The sequence below is a fragment of the Patagioenas fasciata genome, chromosome Z (genome assembly GCF_037038585.1).
Source record: "Patagioenas fasciata isolate bPatFas1 chromosome Z, bPatFas1.hap1, whole genome shotgun sequence".
NCBI lineage: Eukaryota > Metazoa > Chordata > Aves > Columbiformes > Columbidae > Patagioenas > Patagioenas fasciata.
The window spans coordinates 47,576,765-47,590,955 of NC_092560.1; the positions used below are offsets into that span (position 1 = coordinate 47,576,765).

Sequence of the window (14,191 nt, forward strand, 5' to 3'; positions counted from 1 at the left end):
TTGTGAGTCCTCAACAGATAAAGCAATACATTTTGTGTCCTTGTGAGCCAAATCAGTTCTAAATGTCATGCAGTAGCTTTCTGTCATCTGCTACTGTGACCCTGCCACAATATATCACATATTGAGCAAAGCACTTGGAGAAAATCAGGAACGTTAACAGTTACCTAGTACGTTTTTTGAGGGTGGGCATGACAATAATAATGCATAGCTATAGGGCATTTTGAAGTAGCAACACTGTGATCCTAACTGTTTTTATCCTCACAGCATTTTTAAAAACACTTAATACCACCTCCCAGTATCTATGGAGCACATTTTGTATTTGAATGTAGTTTAGTTATTTTGGAGAAATCTGACATATATGAACAGATTCTTTGTTTCCCAACTTACCAACCAGTCTTTAGTTAGACCATTTTACAGTGTATTTGAGTAATTCAGAGGCTTAAGCTTTATTGGGATTTTATATTTTCCTCTTTTTTCTTTGGCCTTTGTTACTTGAAGTTTGCCTTTCGATTACTGTAATCTTACTAACCTTAGTTCACAGGTACATCTCCACCAAGTTGTATAAATCATTTAATATGGTAGTTCTTACTATCATAACAACGCAACTGAGCAGTGCAATGCAGACTATTTCTGGAACGTAAGATACATTTTACTCTTACAGGTGGACGAAGTAAAGGTTCTGTGGAAAAGAAGCATTTTAGATACAAGGTGGTTTTTGTGCTTGTGTTCACCTATTGAATACAATTATTTGGAGTTTGTTTGATTACTTTTTTTCTTTTGAGTTCATTTTGCAAAATTTTTAAGTCCTTCATCTGAAAATTGCAAACTGCTTTAGAGGAAGTAATTCAATGTCACTGATGTTGAAAGGTGGAAAAATTTGCTTATTTTATACTTGAGAAGACCTGAGCAATATCCAAAACTACAGATAGCAAGGAGAACACTCGACATTATTGAGAAATCACTACTGCATCTTACTTGGACTTTCTCTGGTTTCCTAGCACTGTTCGTCTGTGAAGATGAAGATGGACTTACATTATATGAGGCACTGATAGAAATGACTATCATTGTAGTTAATATTCCTCCATTATTATTCAAATGTGGTAGGTAAAATAAAATGAAGAAATAAATAAAACAAAGTGTAAAGGGGAGAGACAACATGTCATAGAAGGATGTGCTGCTGACCCTCTAGTATTTTCCCAGTCTCTTATTAAGCACATACTATTTACAATGTTCTCCACATATAGCAAAAGTAGCAGCATATGTGTATCAAGAAAGTTCTGAAATAAGTGTGTTTTGATTTAGGCACCACTATCAGAAGGAAAGGTAGTGTCTTACAGTCCACGAAAAAAGAACAGTTTCACTTGTAGGTCTGCTGCCCCTTCTTTTGTTGACCTTTTGTTGAATTAAATGTGCAGAGGAGATAAACTGATTCTGTTCACTAATTAATTACTTATTTTTATCACCTAAGAGTGTTTTAACTGCATGATCCAGGGACGGGATATAAAATGGCTGATTAGTTCAGTGAGACAGTATGTCCTGCTGGTTTAGTAATGAGGAGTTTACTCTCTTGTTTTGATTTGCTTTAATTGATGGAATTCCATTTAAATGCTAGGCATTACTTGCTATGTAGTTCTTTTGGGGTAGTGGAAGGAAGCAGGGAGGGGGTATAAGAGTGTCCTTAGAGAAAAATCTCTGAGATTTATGTCTTTACTGACAGACATGAATCCAGGTGGTAACCACTCCTAGCACAGAGAAATTGCTTCTATTTCCTCTTTAGCAGACTACTGGATTTTTAACAAAAGTCTTATGAGTGATTCACATTCAACATTTTCAACCCGTATTAATGATTCCTAGTGAATGTCCTGTTTGTAGGGACTGCACATCAGTGCTTAAAAATTAAATTTTCAACTTACTTAATAATTTTTATTCCTTAGTGGTTGGGAGAGAGATCCTTTTTTTTTCTAATAGCGCTAGGAACTTAGATGATCTTGGTATTAAATACCAAGAGTTGGCTTTTCTTTTACTAATGAATTTGTTCTGTAGCAACTCTGTGTATTTTGTGCCCAGTTTGTAGAGCTTTCACAGTGTGAAATAAGGAATATTTTCTTGTTTTCTGTGTTAAAGATAAGTTCTGTTTTTATGGAATTGCTGCAGCAAATAGCAAATGCTCAAGATCAGAGCAAGTTCAATATCAGAGCATCCCCACACGTAGGAAGTCAAGGAAGGGAGCCAGGAGACCTGCGTGGCTAAACAGGGAACTGCTGGGCAAACTCAAGTGGAAGAGGAGAGTTTACAGATTATGGAAGGAGGGGCTGGACACTTGGGAAGAATATAAGACTGTTGTCAGAGGGTGTAGGGAGGCAACCAGGAAAGCTAAGGCCTCCTTAGAATTAAACTTTGAGAGAGGGGTCAAGGACAACAGAAAGAGCTTTTTCAAATACATGGCAGGTAAAACTGACACCAGAGGCAATGTAGGCCCACTGACGAATGAGGTGGGTGCCCTGGTGACAGAAGCTACAGAGAAGGAAGTGTTACTGAATGCCTTCTTTGCCTACACTGCCGGAGGCTGTCCTGAGGATCCCTGTACCCCTGAGGCCACAGAGGATGTCAGGACAATGGAGGAGTTTGCCTCGGTTGATGAGGACTGGGTTAGGGAGCAGTTAGGCAATCTGGACATCCATAAATCCATGGGTCTGGATGGGATACACCCGTGGGTTCTCAGGGAGCTGGCTGAGGTCATTGCTGAACCACTCTCACAGTATCACAGTATCACAGTATCACAGTATGTTTGGGATTGGAAGGGACCTCAAAAGATCATCTAGTCCAATCCCCCTGCTGGAGCAGGAACGCCTAGGTGAGGTCGCACAGGAATGTGTCCAGGCGGGCTTTGAATGTCTCCAGGGAAGGAGACTCCACAACCTCCCTGGGTAGCCTGTTCCAGTGCTCTGTTACCCTCACTGAGAAGAAGTTCTTTCTCAAATTTAAGTGGAACCTCTTGTGTTCCAGCTTGATCCCATTGCCCCTTGTCCTATCATTGTTTGCCACTGAGAAGAGCCTGACTCCATCCTCATGGCACTCACCCTTTATATATTTATAAACATTAATAAGGTCACCCCTCAGTCTCCTCTTCTCCAAACTAAAGAGCCCCAGCTCCCTCAGCCTTTCTTCATAAGGGAGATGCTCCACTCCCTTAATCATCTTTGTTGCCCTACGCTGGACCCTCTCCAGCAGTTCCCTGTCCTTCTTGAACTGAGGGGCCCAGAACTGAACACAATATTCCAGATGGGGTCTCACCAGGGCGGAGTAGAGGGGAAGGAGGACCTCTCTCGATCTACTGACCACCCCCCTTGTAATACACCCAAGGATGCCATTAGCCTTCCTGGCCACAAGGGCACAGTGCTGGCTCATGGTCATCCTGTTGTCCACCAGGACCCCCAGGTCCCTTTCCCCTACACTGCTCTCTAATAGGTCATGCCCCAACCTATACTGGAACTTGGGATTGTTCCTGCCCAGATGCAGGACTCTACACTTTCCCTTGTTAAATTCCATCAGATTATCCCCCGCCCAACTCTCCAGCCTGTCCAGGTCCCGCTGGATGGCGGCACAGCCTTCTGGCGTGTCAGCCACTCCTCCCAGCTTAGTGTCATCAGCAAACTTGCTGATAGTACACTCAATTCCCTCGTCTAAATCATTAATGAATATATTGAATAATATTGGCCCCAGTACTGACCCCTGAGGCACTCCACTAGATACTGGCCTCCAACTGGACTCCGCACCATTGACCACCACTCTCTGGCTTCTCTCTTTAAGCCAGTTTGCAACCCACCTCACTACTCTATTGTCGAGACCACACCTCCTCAATTTAGCTGTGAGGATGCTGTGAGGGACTGTGTCAAAGGCTTTACTGAAGTCAAGGTAGACCACATCCACCGCTCTGCCATCATCCATCCACCTTGTTACATTCTCATAAAAGGCTATGAGGTTGGTCAAGCATGACTTACCCTTGGTAAAGCCATGCTGACTGCCCCTAATGACCCTCTTATCCCTGATGTGCCTTGAGATGGCACCAAGGATAAGCTGTTCCATTACTTTCCCAGGGACAGAGGTGAGGCTGACCGGTCTATAATTACCCGGGTCCTCCTTCTTGCCCTTTTTAAAGACTGGAGTGACATTTGCTTTCCTCCAATCCTCGGGCACCTCTCCATCATCTTTGCCAAATCTTGGGAAACAGGAGAGGTGCCTGAGGACTGGAGGAAAGCAAATGTCTCTCCAGTCTTCAAAAAGGGCAAGAAGAAGGACCTGGGTAACTACACACTGGTCAGCCTCACCTCCATCCCTGGAAAGGATGTGTTAAACAACTTATCCTTGGTGCCGTCTCAAGGCATATCAAGGATAAGAGGGTCATTAGGGGCAGTCAGTGTGGCTTCACCAAGGGGAAGTCGTTCTTAACCAACCTCATAGCCCTTTATGAAGAAATAACAAGGTGGATAGATGATGGCAGAGCAGTGTATATGGTCTATCTTGACTTCAGTAAAGCATTTGACACCATCTCCCACAGCATCCTAGTTGCTAAACTGAGGAAGTGTGGTCTGGATGATCAGGTAGTGATGTGGACTGTGAACTGGCTGAAGGAAAGAAGCCAGAAAGTCGTGGCCAGTGTGGCAGAGTCTAGTTGGAGGCCTGTATCTAGTGGAGTGCCTCAAGGGTCGGTACTGGGACCTGTACTATTCAATATATTCATCAATGACTTGGATGAGTGAAGGGAGTGCACTGTCAGCAGGTTTGCTGATGACACCAAGGTGGGAGGAGTGGCTGACACGCCAGAAGGCTGTGCTGCCATCCAGAGAGACCTGGACAGGCTGGAGAGTTGGGCAGGGAGAAATTTAATGAAATATAACAAGAGAAAGTATAGAGTCCTGCATCTGGGCAAGAACAACCCCAAGTTCCAGTATAAGTTGGGGAAAGACCTGTTGGAGAGCAGTGTAGGGGAAAGGGACCTGGGGGTCCTGGTGGACAGCAGGATGACCATGAGCCAGCACTGTGCCCTTGTGACCAGGAAGGCCAATGGCATCCTGGGGTGTATTAGAAGGGGGTTGGTTAGTAGATCGAGAGAGGTTCTCCTTCCCCTCTACTCTGCCCTGGTGAGACCCCATCTGGAATATTGTGTCCAGTTCTGGGCCCCTCAGTTCAAGAAGGACAGGAAACTGCTGGAGAGAGTCCAGCGCAGGGCAACAAAGATGATGAAGGGAGTGATGAGATGAGGAAAGGCTGAGGGAGCTGGGTCTCTTTACCTTGGAGAAGAGGAGGCTGAGGGCAGACCTCATTAATGTTTATAAATATGTAGAGGGTGAGTGTCAGGAGGATGGAGCCAGGCTCTTCTTGGTGACAACCAATGATAGGACAAGGGGTAATGGGTACAAACTGGAACACAGAAGGTTTCACTTAAATATGAGAAGAAACTTCTTCTCAGTGAGGGTGACAGAACACTGGAACAGGCTCCCCAGGGAGGCTGTGGAGTTTCCTTCTCTGGAGACATTCAAAACCTGCCTGGACACCTTCCTGTGGAACCTCATCTAGGTGTTCCTGCTCCGGCAGGGGGATGATCTTTCGGGGTCCCTTCCAATCCCAACCATTCTGTGATTCTGTATGAGAAGAAAAAGGCCACAAGCAGAGACATACCTAATTCCATAGAATTCTATCTGTACTTCTTTGGTTTGTTGGCTTTAGGGAACCCTAAGGAGAAGCAAGAGAAAACAGATAGATCATACTTGTTTTTTAAGGAGAAGAAGACAAAGAGAATATAGTTAGTTTTGTTTTGCTTTGTTTTGTTTTTAAAAAGTCTATCTAGAAGGTGTCATGATTTAACACTGAAGTTATCTGTAATATTGAGTCCTTGTAGTTGGTTTTGGTCATCAGCCCTATATTCAGAGTTTCTTGTTTTCCCTCACTCATCTATTGTACATATTTGAATAAAACCCCATTGTGTGCATTTTATATGGAAGATTAAGATGTGCTTTTTTGTTTAATAAGCCACTTAATACTGTTATACCAGAGCTTCTTTCTTTTATCTGTAGCAAATTGAAATTAATTAGAAACCTAGAAACTGGAAGTAAATTAAAGCTGTTAGTTATTCATTTAAAACAATGGAATTAATGTTTTTGATGCCCTTTTTTTCAGATTCTGGCTGTGAGTTCTGTGATAAGTCACAGTGACCAAAATGCTTTTTTGGTAATTTTCTCTGATATCTAGACTGACAAATATGAATGTCCTTTTAAAGGAGATTGTCAGGTATGAGGAGAAACAGTGAAGAAATTGTTTGAAAAATATTGAAAAATCTGAACCAAAACCTCATAATAATAAATTTTTTTAAAAGGCTTGAAGTAGCTATAGCCTTCAAGCATTTAAAAATACCTTTAAGTCTGCAAACACATGTAAGGAAACCTGGAAAATTCAGCAACAAATCACTGAGGATATGAAACAGCTGTAAAATGACAGCAGAAAGGCTAATAAGATACTCCAACTTTCAGGACATTTATAAGCCTGAGGAATGAAATAATAAATGTTAGTCGAATAGGCATAGTGAAGAAATTAGAAGTAAGAGAACAAGGAAAAACGAACTTGAAAAATACATCTACAGTGGATGTAACTGCAGAATCTGAAGTGGCTGGTGGTGTAACACTGAGAATGAAATTGTACTATTGCTGCTTAACCCCACGGAATTACAAGTTATTACAAGTGCAAAGTATCAGTACTTTCAGCAGGATTTAGCATGATTTTAAATATCACTGGATCTGCTAAACATGGTTGGCTTCTATGTACTCCAAGAACTGACTCCTCACAAGACTGGTGAAAGGAAAACTAAGTGCCTGAAAGAAGGATTACAAACTCTTATAAAAACAGTATGACTAAATTGAAGGAAAAAGGGAAAGAAAAGTTCACATCTTATTTATTTTCTATGTAAGTGGGAGAAGGAACCTACCTTACACATGAAAAAAGAAAAAAGCAAATTTGCTTAAGTCAGAAGTAAACATATTAAGTACACAGAGGCTTTATTTACACAAATGACATATTAAAAGTAATAGATAATATCATAGCTTCAAAAATGTGGGAGGTTGAGCTAAAAGTAGGGAACTATATTAATACTGTGAGACTCATAACCAGTGCTGCTACATTTACTTTGCTATTTGTGGCTTTATTAATAAGTTAAACTTGATCATAACAAATATTTTTTCAGTCTTACTCTTCATAGCTTTACACTATTTCATAAAAACTTATTGAAATTATTTGGAAGATAGCAATGAAAATGCTTCTCTATTCAATACAAACTGACACAAAAAGAAAGAAGCAATTTACCTGGAAAGATTGATGGTGGACATGACAGTTGTGTCCACCCGCACCACTTGTGGGACATTAGCTAACCACTGGCCCATGTTTTCTCTCTTGGCAATTGTGTGCAGCATGGCCTCTTGAATAGTATCGTTCTGTGACCCACTGACAGCTAAAAGACAGATTGGAAACCACTGTTTCATGAAGCAAAGTTTATGTGTCTGTGGTCTTTCAGAATATCTAGTGTTAATTTACATAAACACTAAACATAATATCACAGTCTTTACCAAATACCCATTTGATTTTCATGGAAGTGGTTTTGTAAATTTTTAATAATGATGAAAAACATTTCCTCTAGATGACTCTGAAAGAAAAAGAAGACTGTCCTATACAAACCAGAGAAAAAGTATGTGAATTGAGTGTAATCTGTGTGAACAAGTGTCATACTGTGTACTTTTTACAGTGTATTTTCCCTAATAATCAGACTTAAGTACGAAGAATAAATATAAGACAGCTCAGTATATAGCTTTTTCTTTATCTGACTCAGAATGTGTTTAAATGCTAGGTCAGATGCAGGTAGGAAGATGTCCATGATTTTAATAAACTCTGTAAATTTTCTTTGAGACATAACCTCACTACTTTTTCCACTCCTTATGTGCCTGTCACAAAATGTAAGCTATATTGAGTAAAACAATTATAAAACTAATGACTAAAGTATGATTGGAACTTAAGCTATAAATACTTCAGGTTTCATGTTGATACATTTTACAGACTTGAGTATAAGCAATAACAATTCGATTTTGTTTTGCAGCTTTCTTATTTTTACCAAACAATACCACGTGCTAACATCGAACTATGTAATGTAGTACATATTGAGCTGTTTTATACATTTGTGCATATCTTCAGCTGGAGACTGTGACTTCAGACTTGTTTTTAAGTGGTCCATCTTCACTAACTGCAAAAATAACTGCATTTCTATCACTGTAGCATCAAGCTCAAGAGCCATAAATGTTCTTAGTGGTAGAAAAGCTGTGTGAGTCAAATATATTAAAACTCTTGAATCAATTGTTAGTATTTATGCTCAAACACAGGCTTTGTCTAAATATAAAGTAATGTAATGCAATATCAATATTGAACGGTTGATCAAGGTAGTTGTGAATACACAACCTTTAACATCTTTATGTGTGGCTCAAGAGTTTTACTTTAGACTAAATACCATTCAGTCCTTTGTTGTGAATGTCCCCACTATGCATAGCACTTGAAGCTGTTTGTCATTGGTTCAGAGCTTTCTTTCTAAGCTGTAGAAACAAATTTGGTGCACATCATGGGCAGAGTTCTAGGTTAGTTTCTTCCAAGAGTAATCTAGTTTATGTGCACCAAAGTCATTATTCAAAACCAGTGAATGTGCATTAAGTGCTCAGGGGATTAACTTCAAAACTGTGCTACAGCTTCAATACAAAACATTAACACTAATGTAGTTATTGTGGAATATTCACATAAGACAAGCCATTTGTGAGCATATTAGTTATTTGAGCTGAAACTGAACATTATAAATGTCATTTAAAAATACTTTTCCCATGATGTTTCTAATGTTATAGATTTGATTAGGTTGCTTAACATTTTTCTCCCTTCAAAAATTTCATGTATTTTATTACATTAAGTTGGGAAAAACAATAAATATTTTATTATGCAGTATTTTACCACATAGTGAAACAATTAAATGTTATATATATATAGTATGATAATAATATAGCATGTATTGTGGTTTAGCCCCAGCTGGCAACTAGAGCTACATGCTGCTTCCTTACCCTTTCCGTCTGCCCCAGTGGGTTGGGGAGGAGCATTGGGAAACAACAGGCAAAAATCAAGGATTGAGATTAAAACAGTTTAACAGAACAGCAAAAGATAAATAACAACAATGTACGAATATACAAAGGAAGGGGTACACAATGCAATTGCTCACCATGCAGCAACACCAGTGCCTAGCCTGCTCCCATGTAGTGGTCCCCCTGGCAGTGATCAGGAATGCTGTTCCAGTACCGCTGATCCCAGAGGAGCGAAAAGCTGGTCTGCATTTCATACTCAAACATGATCATGCTACGCTGTGTGTCCTGGAGAAAGCAAAGAGCAACATGGACAGCAGTGCCTGCCCCCAGCAGCAAGTTGCTCCCCCGGCCAGCTCCCCACTTTACACTGACCATGTTGTCACTTGGTAGCTCATATCCCTTTGTCTGTTTTGGGTCAGCTGTTCTAGGTGTGGCCCCTTTCAGCTTCCTTTGAAAATTAACACTATCCCAGGCAACCGCAGTATGTATGGTTAGTACAAATGTATGCTGCAGAGAAGCCATGGTAGGTCTTTTATCAGTTATTACTACAGGCTGTCTCCTAATCTGAAAATAAATGTACAGATGGAGGGAGGAAGAGGAAGGCTGTTGACTTTCTGAGCTTCTTATCCGTCACCGAGCCAAAATTTCTTTTTGTGTATTATGGTGCAGCTTTTTATTTTTGACAGGAACTCTAATACTAACATTATGGGCAGAGAGAAGATAGGGCTAGTTCTCTGGTTTCTCACTGTCTTTCATAATTATGGGAACATGTTTCAAGGTCCTTCTTCAAATTCTCTTTTATTTTGTATAAAATCTGATTTTTTAATCTGAGAGTTTATTTCTATGACCTCAGAGGGCAGTTGTGGTGGGTTGACTTTGGCTGGCTGCTAGATGCCCATCCAGCTGTTCTCTGACTTCCCCACCTTAACAGGACAGGAGAAAATAAGACAGAAAAGCTTATGGGTCAAGATAAAGACAGCCAGATCACTCACCAATTACTGTCACAGCAAAACAGGGTCTTCAGAAACCTTTATTTAATTTACTGCCAATTAACATAGAGTTGGATGGTAAGAAACAAAGATGAAAACTGGAACACCTATGCCCCACCTCTCCCTTCTTCCAAGGCTCACCTTCACTTCTTCGTTCCCAACACTTCCACCTCTTCCCTGCTGAGGACACAGGGGAGTGGGGAATGAGGGTGAGGCCAGTTCCTAACAGCTCCTCTCTGCTGCTGCTTCTTCCTCACACTGTTCCATTGCTCCAGCATGGGTCCTTCCCAGGGAACACAGTCTTTCACAAACTTATCCTGAGTGGGTCCTTCTAAGGGCTGCAGAGGAATGAATCCACTCTGGCATCTCCAGCACCTCCTCCCTCCACTTATTCACTGACCTTGCTGTTCATTATTTCTCACGTGTTTTTTTTTTTTTTCCTCCCTCTCTTCTCTTTTCCACAACTTCTATGCAACATTTTTTACCCTTTCTTAAATATTTTTCCTTAGAGGTGCTGTCATCTCGGCTGAGGCACTCAGCCACTTCAAATGGCTTCATGTGCTTTAAAATGTGTAAAAATGTGGGGGTTTATTTCTTGTTCTAACTTAGAGACCTGGCTGCAAGGAACTGCTTGGTAGGCGAAAGCAACATTTTGAAAATAAGTGATTTTGGAATGTCACGGCAAGAGGATGATGGCGTGTACTCCTCATCAGGCCTAAAACAGATTCCTATCAAGTGGACTGCTCCAGAAGCTCTCAACTATGGTAAGGACATACCCGTATCTTCTTGCAAAAAAAAATTAAAAAAAAAAAAAAAAATCAAAGAGAAAGTAAGGAGCACCAGGACTACACTTTGGGCAATATTTGAGTATATATACTTATTCCTAGTGCCAAGTTCAAATTAATAATATTTAGAAAAATTTAGTATTTCAGTCTTATTTAAGCTATGTATTAAATACTGGTTTGCCTTCATAAAAGAATTTGGCAGCAACATCAAAATTGCTATTATGCAGCAATAAAATAATGCTTTGGTTATTCTGCTGATCACCTAGTCAGTCATTTAAATCGTCATTGTTAGCAAAATGAATGGCAAGTTCTGCATATTTATGACAGTGCTTGTTCTGGCACTTCTTCAAAAATGGTAGAAAGTGTTAACGTACTACAACACTCTGTTAGATAAATCATTAGATTGGGGAAAAATCTGATCACTGATTTATATATTTTTTTAACTGCTCTTTTTCTCTACATGCATTTTTTATATATTTCTAGGCTGTTATCTCAGGCAAAAAATTTCCATCATTTGTGACTGAGGGAAGTGGTCCACACTACGTGTTCCCAGAACAGAAACAGAAGCTGCTGTATTTAGCTTATATGAAACTAGAAAATTAAGTTATTCTAAGTAAAGTGGGCTGTGAAGAAGCAGCATATTAAATGAACAATGCCCTGTTTTGAATGTAGTTCTCTTAACCAGTTCTGTAGTTGAGTACTTAGAAAAAAAATACTCTAAGTTCTTCTTTGGAAATATCTATAAATATTTCTGCAGTCTCTTAGAGATTTTTTTAATCATGAATTGGAAGTCCTAAGTTTGTGACTTAAAATCGATAGTAAAATGCCTCCTTTCATTAACACTTTTGCAGGACCTAATGCCAGTAAAGCAGATCTTCCCTTTGATAGGCTGACAAATTCAGTTACAGTAGTTGATCCCATATTATCAATTGTTCTAAGAGGTGTTAGTGTTGGTAGTGTTCACTGGAGAACAAGTTTTTATATTTTGGATGTTTGTTCCACTATAAAAAATGTTTTGAATTTTAATTTTTGTTATCTCAGAAGTGTGTACAGCTTATTTTATATATAATGGAAACCTGTCCTTCATAGCCATGCATAGTACAGGAGACGATAGTTGATTAACATCTGCTTATTTTGTGTTTCCTAAAATGCATATGTAATCAAGCAGCTTTAAGTGATTTTCTGTCATGTTTGTAAAATAAGCTCTCTCAAACATTTGTGTTCAGCACTCTAACAGTCAACTTTCAAGAAGTCATAGAAGATTTCTGTGTGGTTTTGAAGGTTTTTTTTTTCTACTCCCTTGAAAGATGCAAGTAAAAATAATTGGTTTGTGTTTTACTATTTACCATCCTAATAGTAATAATAGTACAGTCATAAATATTGCATTAATTTGTGTAGGTAAGGCTGAAGGTATTTAAGGATATCGGAGTGAATTAGAACTAAATCTGCAGAATTTCAGAACTATTTGGCAACTACCGTTCCTGTCAGTTCTTAATGGCAAGATTTAAGGGTTAAAAGAAAGTGGGTTGGAATAGGTTTATTTGGCCATTGCAGAAATGATGCAATGCTTAAGAAACTACATAAAGTTCATTTTTTAGTCACTTCTTGTTTCAGTGTATGTGACAAATTAATAGCAGTCACCAAAAAAAAAAAAAAAAAAAAGAGAGAGAAAAAGCACAAGTTACGAAATCTAAGAACCAAGTCAGGGCAAACTGAGTGATTCAGAAGATGGGTCAGAAGTCATAAGCAAAATCCTGATGCTAGTGGAGCTTGTGTGAGGTTGAACCTTTCATTTAGTCGTTGCCTTTCAGTACCATTCCATGCCATTATTTTTGCTTGAAGCAAAATAATTTCTGTCACTTCCAGGAATTGGAAAAAAAATGTTTGAAAAGCTCCTAAAATTATATATTTAGGCCAAGTGTAGGGTATTTTTGCTTCCAGTTCTCAAAATTAAAATACACCTTCAATATGTGTATTTTTCCAGTGCATATTTTGAGTTGTTTGTCATGTTAATAAATTACTGTCTGGAGGGGATTTTTTTGTGAATGAACAGGCCTCTTTTTTTTTTCCCAGATGTATCACAGTGGAAAAGATAATTAACTGTGCAGAACTTAAAAAAAAAAAAAGAAAAAACAACTAATCACCTATCTTGTATCTGCTGAATGATGTCAAAGAAAAGTGTAAAATTACTGGATGCCAAATTCTGAAGAGAGTTGATACACAGACAAGAAAACTAATCTTACTACAATGTGCATAATGACTGTCCATAATTGCCATCCGCGAGGCACACAAACTAATGTAGTGCAGCTGGAAGTGATACTTAGTTTAACAGTAAACTGAAGTTTCTTACATCAGAACAGTTGTCATATCACGAACTGGCACTATAATTTACATGTATTTTCCTTCTTTCTAGTCAGAAGTAGCTTTATTTTGCTTAAAGATTAGAGATGAACAAACAATACATTCACAAGCAAGTGTGTCTTTTAAAGAATAAAGACACATATATGCAACGTAACGGTATGGAACAAAGAAAAAGAGTAATGAAAAATTGTGAAGGTAATGTTGAAAATGGGTTTCAGAGGTAACATTTTCACAGATCCTGCTGCAAAAGGCTAGGAGGCTTAAGTTTCTGATGTGAATCCATCCTTCTTAATGTGAATCCATCAGGACCATAGAAATATCTGCTCCAAGATCTCTTTCCCATAATATAAGGCTCTCATTACACAAATAAGTTTGGAATTCAGTTATCTATTTTGCTAGTCGCAGATAATGGAACCAGCAGGCCGGATTTTTTTTCTTTTTCTTTAAATGATTGAGTGCATCATTCTTTAGGATCCAAATTAAGCAAGTTGAAGCAACTATACTTTCCTTTTCAGAAAACAGTTTCTTAAAGCCTGATAACCAGGCCACTTACAAACTATGTGAAGGGTAGCTCCTCTCAGAATACTCATTGCCATGGTATATTAGGGAACTGGGAAAGGTAATTTTTTTAAAGTATCTTTTCAATGGGAAGTGATTCTAAACAAGGGCTAAAACATCTGAGAGTTTTCTGTCCTTTTATATTAAGAGAAAAAAATGTTTTTGTACATTAAGAAGGTAAGAAATTCTTACCTTACAGGAGACATAACTGAAATGGTAAGCTCTCTCAAATTGTAGAACTTTAAGTTATCTTAAACTGTTCATAGGTATTGACCATAAAATAACCTATCATTTGAAATACAGGAGATCATGATATCTGTAGAATATATTATTAGTAGCTACAGCT

At 38.9% G+C, this 14,191-nt stretch overlaps 1 protein-coding gene across 3 annotated transcripts in view; it reads left to right on the forward strand.

The window, feature by feature from the left end:
- Positions 1 to 14,191, forward strand: part of FER (FER tyrosine kinase) — a 166,514-nt gene that overhangs the window by 139,701 nt on the left and 12,622 nt on the right. For all 3 annotated transcript variants that reach the window (XM_065860271.2, XM_071802506.1, XM_071802507.1), the window contains one exon: positions 10,751 to 10,905. In XM_065860271.2, the coding sequence (XP_065716343.1) occupies positions 10,751 to 10,905 (155 nt within the window). The remainder of the gene's footprint in view (positions 1 to 10,750; positions 10,906 to 14,191) is intronic.